This window comes from Pelobates fuscus, chromosome 1, assembly GCF_036172605.1.
Source record: "Pelobates fuscus isolate aPelFus1 chromosome 1, aPelFus1.pri, whole genome shotgun sequence".
Taxonomy (NCBI): Eukaryota; Metazoa; Chordata; class Amphibia; order Anura; family Pelobatidae; genus Pelobates; species Pelobates fuscus.
Window position 1 is genome coordinate 416,628,708 of NC_086317.1, and position 20,117 is coordinate 416,648,824.

General features: G+C 38.5%; 1 protein-coding gene across 1 annotated transcript in view; it reads left to right on the forward strand.

Annotated features, from left to right (window-relative positions):
* The window catches only part of ITGB7 (integrin subunit beta 7), a 104,056-nt gene that overhangs the window by 81,357 nt on the left and 2,582 nt on the right, over nucleotides 1-20,117 (forward strand). Inside the window, exons 5-14 of the mRNA XM_063428474.1 lie at nucleotides 656-826; nucleotides 1,520-1,761; nucleotides 2,117-2,275; nucleotides 3,706-3,801; nucleotides 4,299-4,388; nucleotides 6,198-6,335; nucleotides 8,561-8,760; nucleotides 14,990-15,198; nucleotides 16,914-17,136; nucleotides 19,358-19,569. Of these exons, the coding sequence (XP_063284544.1) occupies nucleotides 656-826; nucleotides 1,520-1,761; nucleotides 2,117-2,275; nucleotides 3,706-3,801; nucleotides 4,299-4,388; nucleotides 6,198-6,335; nucleotides 8,561-8,760; nucleotides 14,990-15,198; nucleotides 16,914-17,136; nucleotides 19,358-19,569 (1,740 nt within the window). The remainder of the gene's footprint in view (nucleotides 1-655; nucleotides 827-1,519; nucleotides 1,762-2,116; nucleotides 2,276-3,705; nucleotides 3,802-4,298; nucleotides 4,389-6,197; nucleotides 6,336-8,560; nucleotides 8,761-14,989; nucleotides 15,199-16,913; nucleotides 17,137-19,357; nucleotides 19,570-20,117) is intronic.

The following is a 20,117-nucleotide window of genomic DNA, read 5'->3' on the forward strand; positions in this document are numbered from 1 at the left end:
TCAAGACGTCACGTATCGAGCGTCATGTTAGAAAAGGAAGCGGATCCCTTGCGGCCAGCGTTAGAATGACTGGATGGACCGCGAGGAACGGGAGATATGGCGTGTCTAGACGGATAAACAACTAAGTCTCTACCCTTCTCAAAGGTAGAGACCTCAGGTACCCTGACAATACCTAAGGAATCCCTCCATTAGCTAGGGCAACAATTAGTGGCCAAAGACTGTAAGATGAGCTATGTGCAGCGCTTCATATACCACAGCTAAGCAATCGCACTCAGCCGTGGTAATTCTGAGCCTGTCCACAGCCTTTTATATGGTGTTTGCATTATTCTTTATTAGTTCTTTTCTCCTGCGGTATTTTGAAGAAACTTCTCCCTGGGATTGTAATCGTATTTTTGTGTGATACACCATTGGATGGCAATATATTTCTCAACACTGAATCCATATGCACTTTAAGCGCAGTCTGAATCTCTTTTTGTATACACTTTGATGTGAACTTATTGCATGTCACTGTATAGAAGGTTACATTGTAAACATAATTAACGTTGCATGTTTACGTTAAGTGATCCACCTTTTGGATGAAATTACTTTATCTACCATTCATACACTGTGGAGTGCAATGACTGTTTAAACTTCCTGTCCTATTTCTGAATTTTAGAAGAAAAGAAGAAATTTCGGGTGAAGTTCAAACGTGCTGAGGGTTATCCGATAGATCTTTATTACCTGATGGACTTGTCATACTCCATGAAGGATGATTTAGAAAATGTGAAGAAGTTGGGTAGTGACATTCAGAGGGCTCTTAACGAAGTCACCAAATCTGTGCGCATTGGTAAGACATAATGTATATTTGTTTGAAAACTCCTTTTCCAGGAGAAATACACAAATAAAACTCCAATGTAAATTAATACAAACTGTGCTGAATTTCTTCCTTAATTCTGAAAGTCTTCTCCAGCTCCCTGTCAGAGTATCAGAGTGTCTTATATTTAACCAGAACTTGTATATCGTATATCATTTACTAGATAATTTAAAACGTAAGACAAAAATGGCCAAGGTGAAAAAAAAAAAAATTATTTGTTTGCAATTTGATTATATTTTGAAGACCTCTGGTGAATTACCGACACTTCTTGGTTAAGTAAATAACCAAACCAATTTTGGAATTCACAGTTGTCTGAGGTATGTCCTCCTAAGAAGAAATGCTTAGAAATTGGAGTCAAGGTTAAGCCCCTTTCCGTGAGCAAATGGCAAAGAATGCATGTGTTAAATATGTATCCAATTAAATTGATCTTTATGGTTATTTCTGTAACATTTGTTCAGTATTCCTTTCACACAAGTACTATTCTTGGTTGCTCGAGAGTCAGTAATCAAATAATCTCTGTATGATGGAAATATCATGGGTAACCATGGCTAAATATACTTTTACATAATGATAATTATAGTTTACTTAGTATTTTTTTTAAGTGTTTTATCACAGGGTCTGGAGGTTAATAGAACTGGTAGATGATTAACAATTTTACTTTTGCAGGTTTTGGTTCCTTTGTGGATAAGACAGTGCTTCCCTATGTAAGTACAATGAAATCCAAGCTGCAGAACCCATGCCCATCTCGTACAGAGCGTTGCCAACCACCATTCAGCTATCGGCATGTGCTGGATCTGACCTCCAACCTCACCTTGTTTGAAATGCGGGTCAGTGCAGAAAACATCTCTGGTAATCTGGATTCTCCAGAGGGTGGATTAGATGCCATGCTACAGGCGGCTGTATGCACGGTAAGGTTCCAATTTGGAATGTAATTCAATCTCAATGTTATTTACAGTTAGACCTTACCACAACTGGTTGATCAGCAGGCTGACCTAAAAGTAACCCTCTTTAACCCCTTAAGGATACATGACATGTCTGACATGTCATGATTCCCTTTTATTCCAGAAGTCTGGTCCTTAAGGGGTTAAGGAGTAATTTAAGGACATGGTGATTCTAAGCTCATTGCTCAATCACATAATGCAAATTGTAGGATTGCAGAATTGCACCAAAATTAGAGAAATAGAAACATTTTGACAGGGTTACGGCTTTTAATTACCAAATTTAAAACCCTTGAACTAGACATTTCTTTTATCTCTTCTCCAGGATCGCATTGGATGGAGGAATGTTACTCGTCTCTTGGTGTTTGCCTCAGATGATGTCTTTCATACAGCTGGAGATGGAAAGTTAGCCGGTATTTACTTGCCAACCGATGGTCACTGCCATTTAAATGAAAATGGAGAATATGACCACAGCAACATTTATGTGAGTGATTTTTCAAAGTGGAAAACTCAATTTCTTTATAAGGCAATTTTATTAGCAATATGGCAAATTTTAACATGCTCATAGTGGTTGAATATGGTTGAATGCATAGCAATGAAATAAAAATACAAAACAGACATCATTAGAAGAAGAATGAAGATGAAATACCATGTAACTGGTGTTTCAAAAGCGTGTGGTCATTGCCAAGTTTTGTAAATTTTTTAAAGAAGGAAACAGTGGGAACAATGAACTCAAAACATAATAATACAAGAACAAACTGAAATCAATTTAAAGAGAAACTATTATGCCAGAAACGTTGCATAGCATGAGAACGTCCAACGTGTATTTAGGCAACTAAAAGTCCCCCTGATAGATAGACAGCCACTAGAGGTGGCGTCAAACCTTAAAGGCAATTATTGTAGTTTCTCAAAAACTGTACTAATTACCATTGCAGAGTTAAGGGACCTGGGACACTGCACCCAGACAACTTCAATGAGCTGAAGTGGTCTGTGTGCCTATAGTGTCCCTTTAAACCAAAATCTAAATAAGAAGATATTTATCATCTTCCAATCAAAGAAAATAACAGAAACTGTGAGTCAGCTATGAAGTGAGTAGGCAACCAAAACAATGGAGAAGAGTCACGTTGTAGTACGCTCTGACAGTCTGTGTGATTTAAAGATGACTGTCTCCTGTTGGAACTTCAAAACCTTCTAGAACTATGTTAGATCTTTCCAAGGCAGGTAATATCTTACTTTTTTTTTTATTTAAACCTTCCATTTAATCTATAAAGTTTAAGCTACTGGAAATAAAACCCACAAAGAGATAACGGTGGACAAATATTTTACACCACTATCCACTGCCCTAAAACTTCATTAAAAAATAAAAGTACATCCCCTGTCCTTGGAGCCCTGCATTCCTGAGATATAGCTCTGCTCTCTTGTCAACCTTACTCAGTGCTGGCTGGTAAATTTTAAATATAGTTGGGCATCAAACATTTTTGAGCTACAACTCCACCTACTGGTGCTGTTACCCAACAACAACCCAGAATAATACACAAGCTACATTCAGGACAATATGCAAGCTTCTCTTTAGGGCCTAGAGAATCTGAACGCCCCCTGCAAAACCAATGACTGTCAGCAGAAATCCTGAAAATAGACATATATAAAAAAGGGGAGGTTGAAGCTGTATGTATAATCATTGCAGATAGAATATTTTTTGTAGCCCAATCTTTACCTATGATAAAATTGCTGTCCTAAAACATCATAAACTAAACTATAAACCCAATACAGAAAGGTAAACTGCGAACAATCAATCTGAAAGATGACTGAAACCATTAAAATTCGGAAATTTGCATATATGGTCAATATATTTGTAAATAAGGGTATTTTGTGGATGAAACAAATGTATCACCTTCTCGAATGTTCCTTTTTCAGGATTATCCCTCAGTTGGCCATTTAGCTCATGTCCTCTCATCCGCTAATATTCAGCCTATCTTTGCTGTCACCAATGATGTGATCTCCACGTATGAGGTGAGTACGTGCAATGGCAGCAATCGGGGGTGTAACTATCTAGTTTGGGGTGATTGCATTTCTCCTACGAATATAGACATAAAATATGTGACACACAGACTGTTGATTATTTCAGTTCTGAAATTCATTGTGTTCTGTAGGTCTGGTTTAACAGAGCCATCTGATCTTCCTAGACGCACAGACCAATGTCTTGTTGGCTTATGGTCAAGAGCTCTTGCCTGTGAAATCAACTGCAACGCACATAGAAAGCGATGCAGAAAGCCAGTTTGTCTTCCAGCCTTTAATTGTCAAATTAAATTTACCCCGGTATGTGGCACTTGCTTAGGTAATAATGGATTTTGGGCAGGAATAGAAAACTACTTTATGTATTTCCAATTTGGTTTCCAAGTCTCATAAAAGACTCGCATCCAGGCGAATTTACCCACACATTTTCTGTACTTTTATATCATATATCAAAGAAGCCATTATTTGTTTTCCATGTGATATCCCAAGAGCAGGAGCTGAGCAAACTGATTCCAAAATCTGTGGTTGGAGAATTGACAAAGGATTCAAGCAATGTAGTGAACCTCATCTCTGAAGCCTATAACGTAAGTCTCTTCTGCGGGATAAATCACAATAAATGTTAGAGATTGTAATGTCTTTTAAAGCAGGGAAATTACAAACATTTTATGTTCATGTAACATTTTAAGTTGTTGTATATTACAACAGATAGGTCCACCTTATAAACTACATTAGGATCAATTATCATGCAAGGAATGTTCCGATAATGAGTCATTTGTTTTACCCTGGAACTGAAAGGATTAAAGGGGGTTTGTTTGTCATGTTCTTGTAGATGAAAAACCCAGAACATGGACTGTGAAAGCCCAAAAATATTGAATTGAAGAATTTTCCAATTCAGTTATATTTAACAAAGTTTTCACAGTTAGTTTTTAAAATTAACACTCCATTGACATTTTTTAATGCTTGCATTTTTTTCTATATATCTCATTTGGCTGCATGTAAAAAAAAAAAAACTTGCAAAAGCTGCAGATATGCTGTCTTTGCTAAACTGAACAATGACAAGTTTCTCATTGAGAAGTCTATATTTAATCTGCAGTCGCGCACACAATCATGAATTTCTGGGTCTTCTCAATAAGCTGTAATACAGTTCATTGAGAAGTGGTGGAGGCAGGTGTGTAGCCCAGTGTGTGCCTACCACTTCCGTTGGTTCCATGGAGCTACCAGAAGCAAATAAAAACCTTGCCGGCTGTCTGAGGGCAAAAGAGACAGATAGAGGCTTTAACTAAACAAATTAGATTTTAGTTACATCGACTAATATCTACTGGAGATCTAGTCGACTAAAATGAGACTAAAAGGAACACAATTCAGATGATTAAATTACAACTAAAACTAAAATGGATTTTTGTCAAAAGACTATGACTAAAACTAAATTGAAATTTGCCGCCAAAATTAACACTGGTTGATAGCACTGGCTAGGGAGTATAGGAACAGACATGCCCTTTTTTACACTAAATTTCCAATGCTCTTGCCTTGTGCAGAGGGAATTAAGTATTGTAACTTAGGAGGATTGTAGAGGAGCAAAACTTGCATAGTCTGGTGACTATAAAATAGTTATAGTTAAGCTGACTTTGCACACTGTGTAAATAACAATGTGACATGACCCCTTAATTCTACACTTACTACATCCACATTTTTTCTGTGTCTGACTGAATACCAGGAGCTCCAGCCTCCTAGTAAGAAGGGAAGGAGAGGATTGGACAAGTGAGTGCTGGGGGACACCAGGGAATTGTCCCCAGAAAGCATAGAGTGAATGAATAATTAAACACACTTGCCAAACTCAGGGTTCTGAAATAGCACTGTCTGCCTAGACCATCCTTAATTGGCTGGCAGCCTGTCATATATTTATGCCAGGCTGACCTTCCAGTTCTTCGGGCAGACCTGCTCTCTTTTTGCCAGACAGGTCCACCCCTTTAGGCAGGGCCAGTGATGTGATTTGCATCACTGGTCTACCTATTTTTTACCTTTCCCAATGACAGCCTACTTCACAGGATGCCGATGCTGGGGGTGGATTTGTATGGATTTGGTTACAGCAGTTACATTCAGATTAAAAAAATAAAATAAAAATGAGCTCATTAGCAATAGCCCTATTTAAGTTATATACAGCTTAGAAACCTTACCCATGACATTTTTACTGTAAGTATATATTTTGTTTTCTTTATGCACACGATGATGAAGACCACACACTGTGATCATTTTAATGAAACTGTTGGGTATTCTGATTATGGCTGATGTCAATCAGTGTGATTTTCATGGTTGATTGATAATCTGTAAAACGTTTGGATCAGAATTTACTATTGACAATAATTCCTGACATCTATGTATTTATTATCTTCTAGAACTTATCTTCCACTGTGAACTTGGAGCGTTCAAATCTCCCTAAAGGGATCAATATATTGTTTGATTCTCACTGTCCTGACTCATCTAGCAAGGGACAACCCACAGGGCAATGCTCTGGCGTCAAAATTAACCAGGCGGTAAGTAACCACAACTTTTACATACAAAAAACGTATTCTGAGCTGGGGGATTCCCCGCTATTTCAAGGTAATGTGAGGTAAATATTCGATACTAAGCAAGGGAATGTACAGTTTGAGATGTAATGGTAATAGTAGATTATTGGTTTTAGATAATTCCTTTTCTGCTGCTTATATTTAATATGTTTTTTTTTTTTTTTTTTTTAAAGCTGATATTAATTTCAGACAGAACATTGATTATGAACTTAATATTAACAAAAAAACAGAGGTTCCATCAGATTGCTAAACCAGAATGTAAATAAAATATATTTCCTTTAATTTAAAGTGCACCTGACACGACAGGTTCATCTCAGCAAATAAATGGTTTAAGGCCTATTGGGGGTTTTTCCGGCTCTCTCCTGTCATTCAATCCCCTGTCACTTGATTTATTGACAGGTATGGGGAGTTTTTAATCACAATCTATACATTTCCTAGAAATTCTGCTAGCACAATATATAGATTACTTGTTCAGACTTTTTTTTACTTAAGTGAATGTCACACTTAAAGGATCACTCAAACTCTTTGTTCCCCCTCCAAATTCTTTATTTATGTGTACAAGGTTAACAGAGAATTAAAATCGGGAAAAAGTGTTAATGAATGGAACACATACAGGCAGACAAGGAGTTAGCAAGTAGTTGCAGGTAACAAGGACGCTACATTCGTTTGTAGGAGCTGTGGGTGTCCAAGTCACAGGAAAATGAGTATAAGCATTTTATTTTAGGTCCCTCTCTTAACTGGCTCAACAAGCTGAGGGAGGCAGGGGTGGGGAAGGAGACAGAGAGGGAGGCAAAAGGGAAATTAAAAAAAACAAATTGGGCTGATTGGGAGGGGGGAACTAAAGAAGGGAGAAAATGAGGACACATCGAGGCTTCCTCAAGGCATAGAATTGATGTACGGCATGTGTGCCGGAGGTGCAACAAGCCTCCAGTACAGAAGTGCCAATATCTCAGAATGTGCAGGATATCAAGTTCACATACTGATTCCTACCACCATGAGCATTTCTAAGCAATGAGGCGGTCATGGTGGTTAGAGTAGGCCTTTATGGTCAAAACAGCTGAACTGGAAATGTCTCTAAGTTAGCTATGCTTTTAGTTAGTGTGGCCTCAAATTTGAAAGTCACTTTAATTTCTCCCTTTAGTAAACGACCCTTAAAATCTGACAGGTTGGACTTTACAGGCCAGTGTCGACAAATACTGAATAAAAGCATAGAGCCATTTTGAAATTGTTATTAAAGGGTTAATACTTGTTATGTTCTTATGATTATGTTATTTAATGATTAGTAAATTACCAGGTTAGTGCATCATGAACACTATAGTCTTACACAAAAAGGACATCAGGGTTTTTAAACTTTAAAAAGCATATTAAAATACATAAAAAAAATATAAGTAAGCAAAAATATATGTAAATAAAAATACAAATTGTGGGCGGGTGGGAGCTACTGATATCATTAATCGGGGAGGACGGATCTAATGTCCTCCCAGCCTCCACCCATTAGCGCTGGGGGGATGTTATAATTAATTACAAAAGATGGGTGGACATGCCACTCTTGTGACGAATAGGCAACCAAAAAGATGAAGTCATGTTCTACTTAGCCCTAAGAATCAGTGTGATGTAAAGTTGTCGGACTCCTGCAATAGCTGGCCAGTTGCTAGTTTATTACAGTGAGATGCTAGTGGCTTCTTGCTATTGTGTGGATATGACCTCACATGGTCAGTGGTCGTATAAGCTCCCTTATACTAATGTGGGGGTAATTTTGACCGCTACCATAGGCTTTTATTTAATCTTTTTGGTTTATTATATATTTTTAAACAGGATTAGTCATTGAAAAGGGCTGATAAATGTCATTCCAATGCAAATTTATCTGCAGTTCTTTCTCAAGCAGCCGACCAATTTGTTGTTGACTAAAAAAATAAATCTGAAATTCAGAAAAAAAATCGTCCTAAAAAAACAGTCCATGTTTATAAACTGTTTTTGAACCAAATAATTTGGACAAAATGGAGGCCTTTGTTATAAAGTGAAGGCTTAATTTAGATTGGCCGTGCATAACGCTTTTGATATTTTTTTCTTTGAAGATTGTAGTACTGGAACAAAATGCTATATGAGCACTAGTTAAACATTTTAACATCATGAATATCAACTAAGATAGTGGTTATTATTTACTCTGCTCTTTCCACTTGTGCCCCCTGCAGGTAGAGTTTGATGTGACAGTGTGGGCAAACAGGAGAATCTGCCAAGATGGGGCACAGAGCTTCAAGCTTCGTGTACTTGGGTTCAATGAGGAATTGAATGTGCATATTGAGCCATTGTGTGACTGTAATTGTGGGGATAATGAGGAGTTCTCTTCTTACTGCAACGAAGGTCTGGGTAACTACAGCTGTGGCGTCTGCAGGTAAATTATTTAATAAGTCCATTTCCATCCAGCTTGCTTAGATATTTTGGCAATGGCCAATTAGCTAACTCAATTTTAAAAAGATGCTGTAAATGACTCTCACTTCTGGTCATTTTATAAGTACTGCATAAAGATAAAATCTTCATGAAATACTCATGAAATAAAATTTAATTGAAAATCCAACACAATCAAAAGATATCATAAGACTCTCAGAGAAGGTCAAGGAGGTCTTCAGAGAATCCCATGCCTTGCGAGATAGTCTATAGACCTCTGTGTGGAACTCTCGTACTGGTGCAAGAGCTTCAGGTAAGTAATGTATATCTACTTTTGGCTACACTTGGCTGACACATACAAAAATTAAACTTCATCTTTAAAGGTCTTTGTAAAATTTTCAAGGACCCCTGAAATTTACAGAGCCGCTGTAAAAGCATCAAATATGACATGATTAATAAATGTAGGGCAGCAAAAATCACAGAAGAGCTTGTTCACTGCTGACTATAGCGAACTGAAAATGCAATTACAAAATTTAGAAAAAAAAAAATCTCAAACTTGGCTGTCACAGCTTGACTATTTCATTCTAAAATTTTTAGTTCTTTAAAAAAAAAAAAACACTAAAATTCAGCATTTAGTGAATAAATCCCAATCATGTAAATAATTTCTCCACATCTTATACTGAAATATGGAACCAATTTTCACTTTCTTTTTTCTATCTATCAGAAAAATAATACACATAGGAGCACACATGGTGCAGTAGTGTATAGTCCAACAATATCATATTTATAAAACATCCCATGGTGTGTGAAAGTCAATTATATGTAAGGATCCAAATATATCACAGACTGAGCCCCTCTAAGAATTCCTTTCCTTCTTAGTAGATACAAATGTTTCACTCGCAGACTTAAACAATATAACAATAACAGCAGTATGAAATGATTATAAAAAAATTAAAAAGACAGATTATCAAATGGCAGTCAAATATCTGTTAATAAAGTACACCTTAAACTTGTGTTGTAGCAGCTTTAACCCCTTAAGGACCAAACTTCTGGAATAAAAGGGAATCATGACGTGTCACACATGTCATGTGTCCTTAACCCCTTAAGGACACATGACATGTGTGACATGTCATGATTCCCTTTTATTCCAGAAGATTGGTCCTTAAGGGGTTAAGGGGTTAAAGAGTAAAAAAATCTAAATCATGTTTGTCCCCTTATCAAAAGTTCTCCCCAATGGTAATTTCTGAAATTTGCTTTGCAAACAATGAGCTGTTTGCAATAGGCATCAGAAAAGAGGGAGAGGAAAGGAGAGCTGAGAGGAGATTCAATACTTGCATCCACTGCAGTGTTAATTTTGTCGACCAACAATTTTAGTCGACTAAAAATTTTGAGATTTAGTCAACTAAAATACGACTAAATCTAAAACAATTCAGATGACTAAAATAAGACTAAAACTAAAATTGCATTTTTATCAAAAGACTATGACTAAAACTAAATTGAAATTTGACGCCAAAATTAACACAGAGGGTCTGTGGAGGGAGCATAAGAAATGGACCAGGGATTGGGGGAGAGACACCTGGAGGGGCTGGGAGCAGGGCCGGATTAAGAGCACACTGGGCCTGGTGCTGACAATTATGATGGGCCTAATTACGTAATCTTATTGACCAAAAACACTAAAACAGTCATACCTCCCAAGCGTCATGTATCTGATAGAGATGGTGCTGGAGGGAAACTCATAGGATGCGGCTATAAGAAAACACATACTCTATTCTAATCTCTCTCTAATTTTTGCTTTCATCTTTCAAGTAAATCCATAACCCCTAACAGCAGTGTCCAGTGAAGCAGGAAGTCAATGGGCGGGGTAAAAGGTGGGCCACTGGTGCGAATCACGTGACAAGACCTGCCAAAAGGGGAGAACATGCCCAAAAAGGGGGCATGTCTGTCCAAAGAATTTGAAGGACAGCCTAGCATGAATGCATGTCAGGCTGCCTGCCAATCCTACAGGCTGTCCAACTAAGGGCATACTATGCAGGCAGCACCCTAAGCTTGACATAAATGCGTCTAATGTAGCGTTCACTCCATGCTTTTTAAGGACTGTCCCCTAGCACTCACATGTCCACTTGTCTCTTACTAGCAGGCAGAAGTTCCTGGTATATAGTCTGAAACAGAGAAAAGGTGTATGTAGTGAGTGTAGAAGAAAGGGGACATGCCACAGTGTTAGAGAGACCAGCGTCTGCATTATCTAAACTAATTTTATTGTCAGCCAGTCCACACAAGTTTTGTTCCCATACATCCCTCTTAAGCTTTCAAACTTAAAGGAACACTATAGTCACCATAACAACTACAGCTTATTGTATTTGTTCTGGTAAGTAGAATCATTCCATTCAGGCCTTTTGCAGTAAACACTGTCTTTTCAGAGAAAATAACTCCACTGGCCACTCCTTAGATGGCTGCTAGAGGTGCTTCCTGGGGCAGTACTGCCTAATGTGCAGCACTGCCATTCAGTGTCTCCACCCTCTGCATGCAGACACTGAACTTTCCTCATACAGATGCATTGATTCAATTTATCTTTATGAGGAGATGCTGATTGGAATTGTGCTGGCTCTGCCCTTGATCTGCCTAGTTGACAGTCTCAGCCAATCCTATGGGGAAGAGTATTGTAATTTGCTCAGACCACCACTTCTGATGATGTCAGCAGACAGTCAGTTCAGAGGCAGAGCCAGCAGCTGCAGACTTGAATACATTATTACGTTGTATTTCACTATACTTAGGGAGGCAAGAAGGGGCCATGGTGGTGGTTTTAACATAATAGGGTCAGAAATACATGATTGTGTTCCTGACCCTATAGTGCTCTTTTAAGCAAGAGTATGTGAAGAGTAGTTAGGGTTGCCACCTTTCTTGGAAAAAAATACCAGTCTTGTTTAATCACAAGGAGTGAAATCAGAGAAAATTCTGTAAAATCACCAACAAACTACTCACAGTTTGATTCTGCTGTATAGATGGATTGCTCCCAGTGTCTCAGTCTCGCAAGTCACCCAGTGTCTCAGTGTCCCTATGCATAACAGAGTTAGTGTCCCCATGTCGCCCAGTCCCCTAGTCTCTCAGTGTCCCCATTTCTCCCAGTGTCCCAATGTCTCAGTGTGTCCCCATGTCACTAGGATACTGGGGACACTGAGAGACATGGGGACACTGAAACATTTAGGGAAACTGGGAGAAATGAGGACACTGAGACACTAGGGACACAGACACTGGGAGACATGGGGACACTAAGACAATAGGGACACAGAGACATGGGAACAGACACTGGGAGACTAGGGAACACTGGGAGACTAGGGGACACTGGGGACACTGGCTGGGAGACAGACACTTGGGGACACTGGGAGACATGGGGTCAGTTGTGGACATATACATGGGGACACTGGGACACATGGGGACACTAGGCACACTGAGAGACATGGGACACTGGATGGGGGACATGGGGACACTGGGAGAAATGGGGACATAGTGTCTCTGTGTCCCAATGTCTCAGTGTCTCCCAATGTCCCTATGTCTCACAGCATCCCCATGAGTCCCCTAGTGTCAGTGTCCCCATGTTTTCCAGTGTCCCCAAGTGTTTCAGTGTTTCCAGGTATCCCAGTGTCTGTGTCCCCATGTGTCCTAGTGTCTCAGTGTCCCCTAGTGTCTGTGTCCCCATTTGTCCCCTAGTGTCTGTGTCCATATATGTGCCCTAGTGTCTCAGTCCCATAGTGTCTCAGTGTCCCCATGTGTCCCTGCTGCCTCCCCCCCCCCCCCCCATCCCTCTCTTACCTGAGCTGTAGTCTGGACTCTGTGCTGTGTTGCTGCTCCCTCACTGATCAGTAAGTAGTAGAGAGTGGCAGGGATATGCTGTAACTTCCTATCCCTGCCTCTCTCCACACACAGTGACCCCTACTGGCCGGTGCTGGTATTGCAGAGTAATCTCCATTTATTCTGAGAAAAATACCTGCATTTGTATTGCCGTTATTACTGCAATACTGGCACGGCCTGGCAGCCTCAAATACTAGTCAGGTGGCAAACCAGTAAAATACCAGTCAGGTGGCAAACCTAAGAGTAGTGTGTTTAAAAAAAAAAAAAAAAAAAAAAATTTTTTTTTTTTTTTAAATGGGCCTATTCCATGGGCCTGGGCCTGGAGCTGCAGCTCCATCAGCCCCTATGTTAATCCGGCCCTGGCTGGGAGGACACAAAGAGACACAGAAGGGCTGGGGAAGGGACAAGAGAGACAGATAGAGGCTTTAACTAAACCAATTGGATTTTAGTCATGTCTACTAAAATGTCCAGTAGATTTAGTCGACTAGACTAAAACTACAACAGCTCAGATGGCTTTGACTAAAAATAAAACGGCTTTTTAGTCAAGAGACTATGACTAAAACTAAATTGAAATTTGCCGCCAAAATTAACACTGATCCACTGCAGGCTCTTTCTCCTATACTTGGCGTACCTAGCGTACTTTGGTAACCAAACTCATTTTGTCTTTTGTTGGAGACTTTCTTAGTGGATTGCCAAGAGTATGTGGGTGCTACTTTTATAGTTTGGCTTTATGTTATCATTGCATGACATAAATAAATTTGTACAGTTTGCTGTAAAAGGGTAAAGTCTTGATTTTTTAGTTCTTATTTTAACAAGGAGCATATCAATAAGATTTTGTTAAGAATATTTAGCTGGAAGTTATCTATTTTGAAAAAGTTTTTAAAATAATTCCTATACAAGTGGCATATTGACTAAATCACTTTTTTCAAGAATGCAAATAAAATATTTATTTAACTATTTATTTAAAATATTTACCTGCAGTCCAGCACCAGGTGAAGCTCCTGGTGCTGTTTTCTGCACCCACCTCCAACGCCACTGGGGCTGCGCACAGTCCAACAATAGGATTCTAATAGTGGGTAGGAGGGAGTTTTTTTTTTAAATCATGGAACATGGAGGAAGGTGTGAGGGAGCACAGAGTCTGAAGAAGGGTGGGAGGGGAGATCTACCTTCCCCTTGCAGGCAAGGGATTTTAACATCTGTTGTCAGGGTGCAGTGTATGCTGACAACAGACATTTATGCACGGAATTGACATTAAGCAGCACGGAACAGAGTTCTGGGCTGTCGAAGCCATGCGTGCTGGGTGTGTAAGTAGCTCCTGGCATATAATTGCCAATAGCTTAGTATGTGCAGTGTCTCAAGCTGAAACACTGCACATAATGACTCCTACCACCATGACCACTTCAAATCACTGAAATGGTCATTGTGGTTGGAGTAAAAATAGTCACAGGAACCGCACTCACTCCCAGCGGCCACCGGTGCTCCGGAACTGGACCAGCAATCCCAACACGTCAAGGCAGCAAGAAAGATTCCCAGGCACTCAAAGCGTGAAAGTCGCAGGCAGATTTATTGAAACAAAAAGGAGAACAGCAACGTTTCGACCTACTAAGAGGTCTTTTTCAAGGTTTTGTGGTTGGAGTGTCCGTTTAAGCAAAAGAAATTAAAATGAAAATAATTCCCAGTTAAACCACTTTTTGAGAAGAACAGTTTGATAATAACCCCCAGAGTTGTAATTGGTTAGATGTAGTGTTCAAATTTAGTTTTTTTTTTTTTAAATAAGTATCAGCATTAAAGTTTAATTGAAACTTGTCAGTTTGGCTAAAAGTAGAAGTAAATGTGGAATTTATAAGCTGCTGATTAAAGGTAAAAACAAAAAATAAAAGGAGTGAATTAGAAATGTTTATATCAATGAAGCGTAACTTGGCCCAAAATAGGTTGGGAACCGCTGGTCTATGTCACAGCTCTTCCTTCCCACTACACTGATATATTTGTTTTCTGTGGCCAAAGCAGAATTTTACCCCACCAGACCCCACATCACTAACGGTCTTCTCTCATTATTATCTTGCACTGATGTTAGGGTCACCTAAGATGCTGAGCTTCATTAAGTCCTTAATTGTAGTATTTTGAGCACACACATAGGAATAGTTCTATTGTAGAGCTTTGCCTGAATATGCCCCACGTTATGTCACTGAGCTACACTTTCTAAAGGAGTGCCGTCATGGATTTATTTTGCTTTTTAACAAAAGATTTGCACAGATATGAAAATTTGTAGTCCATTTATTGTCCGATTTCCAATTTAATTTCCAGGTTCATGGAATTATATAATAAAATAATGGAACCTGACTATCTGTAGGAAACATATGGTAATAGATCAGTATTGTCTTCCCTTTCAGCTGCCCCGATGGCTACAGAGGAAAACAGTGCAAGTGTCAACAAGAAAAGCAGGACTCTGAATCAGACTGCAGGGTGGGGGATTCCCTGCCCTGCAATGGACGTGGAAGGTGCGAATGTGGACGATGCGCATGCAACATGGGTGTGAGAGGAGAATTTTGTGACTGTGACGACAATGGCTGTGAGAAACATGACGGCCAAGTGTGTGGAGGTAAAGACATCTCACACCACCCTCGGCACATTTTAAAGGCAAACTGCATTCTAGATGCTATTCTGAGAAGTAATCTAAATGATTCATAACATATAACTTATATTTACCCATGCCAATCGCTTATAGCAAATCTTTCACTTATGGAGTCTTAACAATTTTTTACAAAGGCAATCCACCTCAAGGTGACATGTCTACTTCATTGTGATGCCCTGGGGAAAAGGTCGGCATATGTATCTTAACCTCTCATTCTCTCTCTTTGGAGCCACCATCTTACTCTCAGCTCCTAACCTTATCTGTTGGAAACCCATCTCATTGGTCAGTGGAAGCTCCTACAAGACCAAGGAATCCTCTATATAGGATCTCATACATGATGATCTCATATCGAGCAAGAAGATGCTTGTTCCCATCAGCTGCCACTCACATGAAATGTTCCGTTGCTGGAATAATGTGCCTCAATTTCAGTGAGATATAAGTGTTTATGACACTTTCCTAATCTGTAGTATATAACTACAATTCTTAAACCATAAATCAAACATCTCGAATTCTTACTGACACTTTCAGCCAATGAGCCAAATCCGCAGTGCATGACTTAGCTCAGCCGAGGAGCTTCCGGCTGCAGACGAGGCAACAGGAGGGCTTAGCTCAGTGGAGCTAAAAAAAACCTCCATGCAGCAGCTTCCAGCTTAACTGGAGATGGCACTGGCAGTCTCAAGGTAAGTTGTCAAGTCATGCTTAAATGGTTTGATTACTTACTTTAGGAGGATGCCATGGCACTTCTGGCACCATAACCACTACAGAGGATGACAGTGGTTATAGTGCTTGGGAGTTTAAGGAATATTTCTGTTCTCCTTGCCCTTTGCAGTGTATGGTGAGCCTTAAATGTATTTAGTTAGTGTTCTCTGGCTTTGACTCAGCCTTTTCTTCAGTATTCACACCCAGGCTAGTTTGAGTGTATTTCTAACCTGAACCAGGCTGGATTCCCTGTTTTGTGTATTTCTGGTATCAGGACAGAGCTAGCTTTGGTGACTGACTATGTTTATATGACATGGAGTTTTTTACATCTTCTGACATATTCCATTAAGCCAGGGCAATATGTCTCTCTATCTTTTTCTGTCTTTACTTGTTAGAATTGGGACTAGATCTGTGTTGGGGTTATATGGACTCCTAACATATAGCCACCTAATAAAAGGATGTCTATTTTCAATATTTAATTCAAAATAAAGATTTATGATGTTTTGTTTTTGTTGCAAGGATGAATTGACATATACTGATAATGTTGGTCTATTGTAGCAGTTATCATTCTTTAATGCAACTAGCAGCCATTATACTGGATGGAGAATATTTACAAATATGTTAATGCCTTTATGTAAGCATGCCTGTACAATATGTAAAATGTTTACAGCAAGAATGTGTGCCATAATGACCATTCTAGATCACTGAGCTATAACTCTAAGCTAATAGTAAGCTGATATCTTTTTCGGGGAATGGAAAAATATCTAAGCTTTTGCATGGTGCCTGGAGTCAAACCTATACAATTTCTCTTGGTTCTCATATGATTCCATGTGATTTAAAGGAGCATACATAGAATAATGTATTGTAAGCTAGATATATTAAATGTTGATATATTAAGGGGACTCAGATTGGTCAGATAGATAGATAGATAGATGCTAGATAGCTAGATTCTCACATAGATATAATATTCCTCTCTCACCCAGGTATTTCCAGAGGAATTTGTGACTGCGGGAAATGCAAATGTTTGGCTAATTACACTGGCGATGACTGCACTTGCAGTCTGGATACAAGCGCATGTATGACCAGCGAAGGAATATGCAGCGGCCATGGACGATGTGTGTGCAACAAGTGTATCTGTGAGGAAGGGTATCACAACAAAGTGTGTAAAGAGTGCCCTCAGTGCCCGACGCCATGCCAAAAACACAGGTGAGCGCACAGGTGTATTTGTGATTGGCCCTCTCGTGTGAAAGACCTTTGGAGAGAAATAAACATTGCATGCTTCTTATTAGGGTCTGTAAGCTGTTATCTCAATGTGCTTGCTAGTAATAAATTACATTATACAACTTGTATTTATAAATACATTTAATGTGGTTTGATAGTAGTCACCATTGTCAAGTCATTTATAAAGTTAGAAAGTTAACAACTTTTTTTCATATGAACACATGAAAGGGGATTTAAGTACACTTACAAAATGAATAAGCAAAAATAAATAAATAAGAGTAACACAATAATGGGATTGAATTTAAATACACTTATAAAATGAATAAGTAAAACTTAAGTACTCAGCCTTTTTTTGTTATTAAATAATCATTGATATACATGACACAGAGGGAAAGAGACAGAGGGATAAACAAAAGGTAAAGAGAAAAGAAAGGGTCACAAAAGATACAATACATTTTACTTAATACGCACTTGTAATACAAATGTATTTATATAGAAATCCCTCCTGGTTAAGGGGATATCACTTTAGTAATATTTTTTGTAAGAATTATGGAACCTAAAGGAAAACTTCACGTTGGCTCGATAGGATAAATACTTATCCCATAATAGACTAGATAACCACTGAGAACACATGGGTTAAAATATTAAAATGATTATGTGTCAATTCACAAGATGTGTTTTTATGTTTTAGATCAGTGGTGGGGAACCTTTGGCCCTCCAAATGTTTTGGACTACATCTCCCTTGATACTTTACCAGCATTATGGCTGTAAGAACATTATGGGAAATGTAGTGCAGAACATCTGGAGGGCCGAAGGTTCCCCACCCCTATTTTAGATAAAATATCCTTTTTTTTCCTCTCTCCTACCCTAAATAAGGGATAAAGAGTCCTCGCCTGCTCGGCGGACATTTTTTTTTTAAAAGGCGAGATTGGAGGTATTAGATATCTCTCCCTGGTCTCATAAATGGGACTGGAAATGGGAAGCGACCCATGGTGGATGTATAGATGGGATGAATAGCTGTCCCTTTTTTTTTTTTTTTTTTTGTATGTGTGCCCTGTGGTGACTGTGGACAACTCTGGATAGTGAATTTATTAGGGAATTTACATGAATAATGTATTAAAAATAGTTACTTTAAATGTAAAAGGCCTCAATATACCCCAAAAGAGAATCATTCTCCTAGACTGTCTTGATAAAAGCAATATAGATGTATGTGGTATACAGAAGACTCACTTGAAGGGCAATAATTCTAATAGAATTTTAAGTAAAAAAAAATCCAAGTGTAATAAAGGCTTCTCTTAGAGATAGTAAAAAATGTGGAGTCGCTATCCTTATTTCAAATGTTTTTAATTACGAACGAATACAGAAAACATGTGATCAAAAGGAAGATTTATTTTCCTGATATGCAAATTGAACGATAAAATATTTTTTCTTCAAATGTATATGCACTTAATGAAAAACAGGTACACTATCAACTGAATATTGTATAAATTTCTCAATAGAATCAAGAGTACGTTTCTACTCTTTGGAGATTTTTACTGTATTGTAAATGTCGAAAAAGATAAGCTAAAGACAAAAACTTGATCCAAAAACCAGGTGGTTGGCAAGATCTTTTCAAGATACCTTTGGAAAATGCAAACTATATGATCTGTGGAGAACACGTTTCCTTTTGGAAATGAATACACTCACTTTTCACATAGACATCACTCGTTTTCCAGACTTGACATGATTATGTCTTATAACACAACTGCTAGTCTTTGTAAGAAGATAAAAAATCATAAAGTGGCCCTGTCTGATCATAATCCAGTCTGTTCAAACTAGAAATAACATTAGAGTCTGCCTATACCATAAACCAAACAAAACCTTACTCAAATTGAAACAAATTGGTAGTATCAGGGTAACCACGCAGATAAATTTCTATCTAACCAACTTTAAAAATCTCATCTTAAAGAAAGAATTTTCAAAATCACAACAAGAAATGGCTCCTTTAGTCTCCTGATCAAATTGCATCTGCATTCAGAGAATACTACCACCGTTTGTACACTATTTCTGACTGTAATAAAAATAAAAATAACATTTTGGAATAATTGACTTTACCCAATGCTCTGCGTTTGCTGTTGTCTTCAATAGGAATGTTTTGGTAATTTTGACTGCGCATGAATTCTAATTTTTTCAAGTCATTCTGTTTATTTTTCCTTGTGACATGCAGTCACTGTGCAGAGTGCAAAGCCTTTGGAACTGGTCCCTTGAGTAGTACTTGCTCTGCTAAATGTGAAAATGTTAACGTCACCATGGTCAAAGCGTCAGATTCCAGATTGAAGGACAGAGAAGGATGGTGCCAGGAAAAGAAAGAGGACTCTCTAATTACATTCCATATCACAGAAGATGGGAAAATGGTTCATATTCTTGTGAAGGAAAAAGGTGAAAGAAAAGAAAAGTGGATTATTGAGGACATGTTGATGATTAAGGGGGATGGTAGCAAATGAAAATACATCAATGGGATATTATGGATTTACTCTCACGGCAAGCATTGTTTGTGTATATCAAACAGCTACATCTATTTTAAACATCTCTTAAGAGCCTTTAATGTTTATCTAATACTTACCACCCTTACATACTCAAAAGTGTTCCCCCAAAGATTAGCCTTTTATTTGCTTTCTTAAAAATCACTCACAACATCTTACGCTTTGCTCAATAATAGCACCTGTGTTGCCTTTACAAATATGTCCCTTTATGTTAAAGGAACATTTCAAGCACCATAACCCCTACAGTGATCTGTAGCAGTTGTGGTGTCAGGAGTGTCCTTGCCACCTCCCTCACTCCCCCCAATTTCCTACCAAGGTTCCACTGGGTGATTCTCTTTGCATCTCCTTTTCTAGAATGAGTTCACTCTCAGCACCTTTCATTTCACATTCCTATAAGGCACCAACTTTAGCTATGCACAGCTTGTATTGGAACTTACGAGGATG